This window comes from Oncorhynchus nerka, unplaced genomic scaffold (assembly GCF_034236695.1).
Source record: "Oncorhynchus nerka isolate Pitt River unplaced genomic scaffold, Oner_Uvic_2.0 unplaced_scaffold_1424, whole genome shotgun sequence".
NCBI lineage: Eukaryota > Metazoa > Chordata > Actinopteri > Salmoniformes > Salmonidae > Oncorhynchus > Oncorhynchus nerka.
Genome location: NW_027039895.1, coordinates 66,049 through 75,665, shown reverse-complemented (window position 1 = coordinate 75,665; position 9,617 = coordinate 66,049). Strand labels below are relative to the sequence as shown.

At 49.3% G+C, this 9,617-nt stretch overlaps 1 protein-coding gene across 1 annotated transcript in view; it reads right to left on the bottom strand.

The window, feature by feature from the left end:
• Window positions 1–9,481: 9,481 nt before the first annotated feature.
• The window catches only part of LOC115127468 (protein CLEC16A), a gene marked incomplete at its 5' end in the record, with an annotated part of 64,719 nt that continues 64,583 nt past the window's right edge, over window positions 9,482–9,617 (bottom strand). The window contains one exon of the mRNA XM_065015460.1: window positions 9,482–9,497. Within this exon, the coding sequence (XP_064871532.1) occupies window positions 9,482–9,497 (16 nt within the window). The remainder of the gene's footprint in view (window positions 9,498–9,617) is intronic.

The window sequence follows — 9,617 nt, the reverse complement described above, 5'->3', positions numbered from 1 at the left end:
CTTTGCTGTTTAGTTCTGTTAGACACTACACAGCTACCTGACTACCCAGGAGTCTGTTAGACACTACACAGCTACCTGACTACCCAGGAGTCTGTTAGACACTACACAGCTACCTGACTACCCAGGAGTCTGTTTGACACTAACCAGCTACCTGACTACTCAGGAGTCTGTTAGACACTACACAGCTACCTGACTACCCAGGAGTCTGTTTGACACTAACCAGCTACCTGACTACCCAGGAGTCCTGCTGTTTAGTTCTGTTAGACACTACATAGCTACCTGACTACCCAGGAGTCTGTTAGCCACTACACAGCTACCTGACTACCCAGGAGTCTGTTAGACACTACACAGCTACCTGACTACCCAGGAGTCTGTTAGACACTACACAGCTACCTGACTACCCAGGAGCCTGTTAGACACTACACAGCTACCTGACTACCCAGGAGCCCTGCTGTTTAGTTCTGTTAGACACTACACAGCTACCTGACTACCCAGGAGTCTGTTTAGCCACTACACAGCTACCTGACTACCCAGGAGTCTGTTAGACACTACACAGCTACCTGACTACCCAGGAGTCTGTTAGACACTACACAGCTACCTGACTACCCAGGAGTCTGTTTGACACTAACCAGCTACCTGACTACTCAGGAGTCTGTTAGACACTACACAGCTACCTGACTACCCAGGAGTCTGTTTGACACTAACCAGCTACCTGACTACCCAGGAGTCCTGCTGTTTAGTTCTGTTAGACACTACATAGCTACCTGACTACCCAGGAGTCTGTTAGCCACTACACAGCTACCTGACTACCCAGGAGTCTGTTAGACACTACACAGCTACCTGACTACCCAGGAGTCTGTTAGACACTACACAGCTACCTGACTACCCAGGAGCCTGTTAGACACTACACAGCTACCTGACTACCCAGGAGCCCTGCTGTTTAGTTCTGTTAGACACTACACAGCTACCTGACTACCCAGGAGTCTGTTTAGCCACTACACAGCTACCTGACTACCCAGGAGTCTGTTAGACACTACACAGCTACCTGACTACCCAGGAGTCTGTTAGACACTACACAGCTACCTGACTACCCAGGAGTCTGTTAGACGCTACACAGCTACCTGACTACCCAGGAGTCTGTTAGACACTACACAGCTACCTGACTACCCAGGAGTCTGTTAGACACTACACAGCTACCTGACTACCCAGGAGTCTGTTAGACGCTACACAGCTACCTGACTACCCAGGAGTCTGTTAGACACTACACAGCTACCTGACTACCGTTAACCTTGTGTATGCTCTCTCCCCTTTCCTCCCTCTCACCACCCCCCTCTCCCTTCCCTCCCTCGTCCTCCTCTCTCTCCCTCCTCTTCCTTCTCTCTATCCTCTTCTCTCCTCTCTTCCTCTCTCTCCTTTCCTCCTCTCTTCTCTCCTCTTCCTCTTTCTCCTCTCTCTCCTCTCCCTCCTCTTCCTCCTCTCTCTCCTCTCCTCTCCTCCTCTTCCTCCTCTTCTCTCTCCCCCTCTCCTCTCTCTCCCTCCTCCTTCCTTCTCTCTCCTCTTCCTCCTCTCCTCCCTCTCCCCTCTCTCCTCCTCTTCTCTCTCTCCTCTTCCTTCTCTTCCTCCTCTCCCCATCTCCTCTTCCTCCTCTCACTCTTACCTCCCGTGGGCCTAACTCCAGTCTCATGTAAGTCTGATTAATAAATGCACCTCACTGAATGTGTGTGTGTAATATATAGTAATCATTAATGTTATTAATTATATTATTGACTTGGGCTTATCATTTAAATGTGTAAACTGACCTGCCTGCTTTTTGTTGGTTTCTGTGTAATTCAAACCCATCGTTTCAAGTCAACTGTTATAATACTGATATCCAGTTATAATACACATTTTCTAAGAGGTGAAACATTCCTGAATTGTTTTGAACAACTGAACAACTCCGTACAACAATGAGTATTCAGAATGTTACGATGAAGCATGTCTTCTTCGTAAGGACTGGAGTTTGGAGGACTGGAGTTTGGCCTACCGTGATGACCCATTGTCAGAAACCAGAGTTGGTAGTCCTCCACATCAGTCTCAGAGTAGAGTCCTCCATATCAGTCTCAGAGTAGAGTCCTCCATATCAGTCTGAGTAGAGTCCTCCACATCAGTCTCAGAGTAGAGTCCTCCATATCAGTCTCAGAGTAGAGTCCTCCATATCAGTCTGAGTAGAGTCCTCCACATCAGTCTCAGAGTAGAGTCCTCCATATCAGTCTCCAGAGTAGAGTCCTCCACATCAGTCTCTGAGTAGAGTCCTCCACATCAGTCTCAGAGTAGAGTCCTCCACATCAGTCTCAGAGTAGAGTCCTCCACATCAGTCTCAGAGTAGAGTCCTTCACATCAGTCTCAGAGTAGAGTCCTTCACATCAGTCTCAGAGTAGAGTCCTCCACATCAGTCTCCAGAGTAGAGTCCTCCACATCAGTCTCAGAGTAGAGTCCTCCATATCAGTCTCAGAGTAGAGTCCTCCACATCAGTCTCTGAGTAGAGTCCTCCATATCAGTCTCAGAGTAGAGTCCTCCATATCAGTCTCAGAGTAGAGTCCTCCATATCAGTCTCTCTTTAGAGTAGAGTCCTCCATATCAGTCTCAGAGTAGAGTCCTCCATATCAGTCTCAGAGTAGAGTCCTCCACATCAGTCTCAGAGTAGAGTCCTCCACATCAGTCTCAGAGTAGAGTCCTCCACATCAGTCTCAGAGTAGAGTCCTCCACATCAGTCTCTGAGTAGAGTCCTCCACATCAGTCTCTGAGTAGAGTCCTCCACATCAGTCTCTGAGTAGAGTCCTCCACATCAGTCTCTGAGTAGAGTCCTCCACATCAGTCTCTGAGTAGAGTCCTCCACATCAGTCTCTGAGTAGAGTCCTCCACATCAGTCTCTGAGTAGAGTCCTCCACATCAGTCTCTGAGTAGAGTCCTCCACATCAGTCTCAGAGTAGAGTCCTCCTGGAGAGAACAGCTTTATTCTCTATATGCTTATACTCATATCCAATCTCTGTAAATGTCTGGTCCTGTATTCCTCTGACCCCCCCCTGTCTCCCCATCTATCTGTGTAACCACGGTAACATCCCTTGACCTCTCACCCCTCTAGTGGACAACCAGCACATGCTGCACTACATTCGAGACAAGACGGCGGTCCCTTACTTCAGTAACCTGGTCTGGTTCATCGGCTCTCACGTCATAGAGCTGGACAAGTGTGTTCAGACGGACCAAGAGTGAGTAGACACACACACACACACAGCACACACACACACACACACACACACACACACACGGCAGCAACGTCATAGAGCTGGACAAGTGTGTTCAGACGGACCAAGAGTGAGTAGACACACACACACACACACACACACACACACACACACACACACACACACACACACACGGCAGCAACGTCATAGAGCTGGACAAGTGTGTTCAGACGGACCAAGAGTGAGTAGACACACACACACACACGGCAGCAACGTCATAGAGCTGGACAAGTGTGTTCAGACGGACCAAGAGTGAGTAGACACACACACACACACACACGGCAGCAACGTCATAGAGCTGGACAAGTGTGTTCAGACGGACCAAGAGTGAGTAGACACACACACACACACACACACACACACACACGGCAGCAACGTCATAGAGCTGGACAAGTGTGTTCAGATGGACCAAGAGTGAGTACACACACACACACACACACACACACACACACACACACACACGGCAGCAACGTCATAGAGCTGGACAAGTGTGTTCAGACGGACCAAGAGTGAGTAGACACACACACACACACACACACACACATCATCAAACTGGACCAAGTGTGTTCAGACAGACCAAGAGTGAGTACACACACACACACACACACACACACACACACACACATCATTTAGCTTCCTATACATTTCTATAGAACGTGCTGGAAAAGTGAGTAAGAGACTGTCTGTATGTCGGCCTATGGGGATGAGTGGATCTTTCCTTAAGCTAACCTTCAGATGGGTCATTCTCCCCTGTGTCCACTAGGGGTCTCTATCTAGTCTTCAGATGGGTCATTCTCCCCTGTGTCCACTAGGGGTCTCTATCTAACTTTCAGATGGGTCATTCTCCCCTGTGTCCACTAGGGGTCTCTATCTAACCTTCAGATGGGTCATTCTCCCCTGTGTCCACTAGGGGTCTATCTAGTCTTCAGATGGGTCATTCTCCCCTGTGTCCACTAGGGGTCTCTATCTAGTCTTCAGATGGGTCATTCTCCCCTGTGTCCACTAGGGGTCTCTATCTAACCTTCAGATGGGTCTCTCCTCACTGTGTCCACTAGGGGTCTCTATCTAGTCTTCAGATGGGTCATTCTCCCCTGTGTCCACTAGGGGTCTCTATCTAACCTTCAGATGGGTCATTCTCCCCTGTGTCCACTAGGGGTCTCTATCTAACCTTCAGATGGATCATTCTCCCCTGTGTCCACTAGGGGTCTCTCTCTATCTAACCTTCAGATGGGTCATTCTCCCCTGTGTCCACTAGGGGTCTCTATCTAACCTTCAGATGGGTCATTCTCACTGTGTCCACTAGGGGTCTCTATCTAGTCTTCAGATGGGTCATTCTCCCCTGTGTCCACTAGGGGTCTCTATCTAATCTTCAGATGGATCATTCTCCCCTGTGTCCACTAGGGGTCTCTATCTAACCTTCAGATGGGTCATTCTCCCCTGTGTCCACTAGGGGTCTCTCTCTATCTAACCTTCAGATGGGTCATTCTCACTGTGTCCACTAGGGGTCTCTATCTAGTCTTCAGATGGGTCATTCTCCCCTGTGTCCACTAGGGGTCTCTATCTAACCTTCAGATGGGTCATTCTCCCCTGTGTCCACTAGGGGTCTCTCTCTATCTAACCTTCAGATGGGTCATTCTCCCCTGTGTCCACTAGGGGTCTATCTAGTCTTCAGATGGCTCATTCTCCCCTGTGTCCACTAGGGGTCTCTATCTAACCTTCAGATGGGTCATTCTCCCCTGTGTCCACTAGGGGTCTCTATCTAACCTTCAGATGGGTCATTCTCCCCTGTGTCCACTAGGGGTCTCTATCTAACCTTCAGATGGGTCATTCTCCCCTGTGTCCACTAGGGGTCTCTATCTAACCTTCAGATGGGTCATTCTCCCCTGTGTCCACTAGGGGTCTCTATCTAACCTTCAGATGGGTCATTCTCCCCTGTGTCCACTAGGGGTCTCTATCTAACCTTCAGATGGGTCATTTTCCCCTGTGTCCACTAGGGGTCTCTATCTAACCTTCAGATGGGTCATTCTCACTGTGTCCACTAGGGGTCTCTATCTAACCTTCAGATGGGTCATTCTCCCTGTGTCCACTAGGGGTCTCTATCTAACCTTCAGATGGGTCATTTTCCCTGTGTCCACTAGGGGTCTCTATCTAACCTTCAGATGGGTCATTTTCCCTGTGTCCACTAGGGGTCTCTATCTAACCTTCAGATGGGTCATTCTCACTGTGTCCACTAGGGGTCTCTATCTAGTCTTCAGATGGGTCATTCTCCCCTGTGTCCACTAGGGGTCTCTATCTAACCTTCAGATGGGTCATTCTCCCCTGTGTCCACTAGGGGTCTCTATCTACACTTCAGATGGGTCATTCTCCCCTCTGTCCACTAGGGGTCTCTATCTAACCTTCAGATGGGTCATTCTCCCCTGTGTCCACTAGGGGTCTCTATCTAACCTTCAGATGGGTCATTCTCCCCTGTGTCCACTAGGGGTCTCTATCTAACCTTCAGATGGGTCATTCTCCCCTGTGTCCACTAGGTGTCAGTGTTGTATCAGTTTAGACTTTCTACCTGTCAGAGTTATCTGATTAAGATATTGTCCCCTCGGGAAGGTTGTGTTTGCACTGCAGGCTTGGGTATACATTCAGATACATGTTGTGAAACACAAAACCATAACAGTTACAGACTAGATCATTACACACTTATGTACATACCACCTCTCTCTCCTCTCTGTCTCTCTCTCCTCTCCCTCTCTCCCCTCTCCTCTCTCTCGCTCTCTCTCTGTCTCTGACTCTCTCCCTCTCCCCACTCCAGGCATCGTAACCGGGGGAAGCTGAGTGACTTGGTAGCAGAGCATCTCGACCATCTCCACTACCTGAACGATATCCTGACTATCAACTGTGAGTTCCTGAACGATGTCCTGACAGACCACCTGCTCAACCGTCTGTTCCTGCCTCTCTACGTCTTCTCTCTGGTCTGCCCTGAACAGGTAGGTGGAGAGGGGTGGTGTGTAATGTACTGTGTAATCAATACTAATGTGTATCTGACATATTGTCTGTCTGTGTTTCAGTCTGAAGATCGTAAGATCAACCCTCAGGTGTCCCTTAACCTACTGTCACAGGTATGTACCTACACACACAATCTCACCTCATCACACCTCATCACACTACACCTCACCACACCTCACTGCACCTCATCACATCACACATCATCACCTCATCACATCACACCTCATCACACCTTATCACCTCATCACATCACACACAATCTCACCTCATCACATCACACCTCATCACACTACACCTCATCACATCACACCACACCTCACTGCACCTCATCACACTACACCTCATCACACCTCACTGCACCTCATCACCTCATCACATCACACCTCATCACACCTTATCACCTCATCACATCACACACAATCTCACCTCATCACACCTCATCACACCTTATCACCTCATCACATCACACCTCATCACACTACACCTCACTGCACACTCATCACATCACACCTCACTGCACCTCATCACATCACACCTCATCACATCACACCACATCACACTACACCTCATCACACCACACCTCATCACACTACACCTCATCACATCTCACCTCATCACATCACACCTCATCACACCTCACCTCATCACACTACACCTCATCACATCACACCTCATCACACCTCACCTAACCTCATCACACCGCTTCACACCTCATCACACCTCATCACACTACACCTCATCACACCACACCTCACCACACCTCACCACATCTCATCACACTACACCTCATCACACCTCATCACACCACACCGCTTCACACCTCATCACACCACACCTCACCTCATCACACCTCATCACACCACATCTCACCACACCTCATCACACTACACCTCATCACACTACACCTCATCACACTACACCTCATCACATCACACCGCTTCACACCACACCTCACCTCATCACACCTCATCACACCACATCTCACCACACCTCATCACACTACACCTCATCACACTACACCTCATCACATCACACCTCATCACACCACACCTCATCACATCACACCTCATCACATCACACCTCACCTCATCACACCTCATCACACCACATCTCATCACACCACATCACACTACACCTCATCACACTACACCTCATCACACCTCACCTCTTCACACCACATCACACCTCATCAAACCTCACCTCATCACACCTCACCTCTTCACACCACATCACACCTCATCAAACCTCACCTCATCACACCTCACCTCTTCACACCACATCACACCTCATCAAACCTCACCTCATCACACCTTACCTCATCACACCTCATCACACCACACCTCACCTAATCACACCACATCACACCACACCTCACCACGCCACACCTCACCTCATCACACCTCACCTCATCAAACCTCACCTCATCACACCTCACCTCATCACACCACCCCTCATCACACCTCATCACACTACACCCCATCACATAACACCTCATCACACTACACCCCATCACATAACACCTCATCACACTACACCCCATCACATCACACCTCATCATACCTCTTCACATCACACCTCACCCCTTCACACCTCATCACACTACACCCCATCACATCTCACCTCATCACACCTCACCCCTTCACACCTCTTCACATCACACCTCATCACACTACACCCCATCACATCACACCTCATCATACCTCTTCACATCACACCTCACCCCTTCACACCTCATCACACTACACCCCATCACATCACACCTCATCATACCTCTTCACATCACACCTCACCCCTTCACACCTCATCACACTACACCTCATCACATCACACCTCATCACACCTCTTCACATCACACCTCATCACAATACACCCCATCACACCACACCTCATCACACCTCACCCATTCACATCACACCTCATCACACTACACCTCATTACATCACACCTCTTCACATCACACCACATCTCACCTCATCTTACCACATCACACCTCACCGCTTCACACCTCACCACACCTCATCACACCTCTTCACATCACACCTCATCACACCACACCTCATCACACCTCTTCACATCACTTCTCACCTCTTCACACCTTATCACACTACACCTCATCACATCACACCACATCACACCTCTTCACATCATCACACCTCACCACACCTCACCTCACCACACCTCACCACACCTCATCACACCTCACCTCATCACACCTCCCCTGATCACACCTCATCACACCACACCTCATCTCATCACACCTCACCACACCTCACCTCATTAGACCTCATTACACCTCATCACACCTCACCTCATCACACCTCACCTCATCTCATCACACCTCACCACACCTCACCTCATTAGACCTCATCACACCTCATCACACCACACCTCATCACACCACACCTCATCACACCGCTTCACACCACACCTCACCTCATCACACCTCATCACACCACACCTCATCACACCTCATCACACTACACCCCATCACATCACACCTCATCACACTACACCCCATCACATAACACCTCATCATACCTCTTCACATCACACCTCACCCCTTCACACCTCTTCACATCACACCTCATCACACTACACCCCATCACATCACACCTCATCATACCTCTTCACATCACACCTCACCCCTTCACACCTCATCACACGACACCCCATCACATCACACCTCATCATACCTCTTCACATCACACCACACCTCATCACACCTCACCCCTTCACATCACACCTCATCACACTACACCTCATTACATCACACCTCTTCACATCACACCACATCTCATCTCACCTCTTCACACCTCATCACACCTAATCACACCGCTTCACACCTCACCACACCTCATCACACCTCTTCACATCACACCTCATCACACCACACCTCATCACACCACATCACACCTCATCACACCTCTTCACATCACACCTCATCACTCATCACACCGCTTCACACCACACCTCACCTCATCACACCTCATCTCACCTCATCACACCACACCTCATCTCACCTCATCACACTACACCCCATCACATCACACCTCATCACACCTCACCCCTTCACACCTCTTCACATCACACCTCATCACACTACACCCATCACATCACACCTCATCATACCTCTTCACATCACACCACACCTCATCACACCTCACCCATTCACATCACACCTCATCACACTACACCTCATTACATCACACCTCATCACACCTAATCACATCACACCTAATCACATCACACCTCATCACACCTCTTCACATCACACCTCATCACTCATCACACCACACCTCATCACACCTCATCTCACCACACCTCATCACATCACACCTC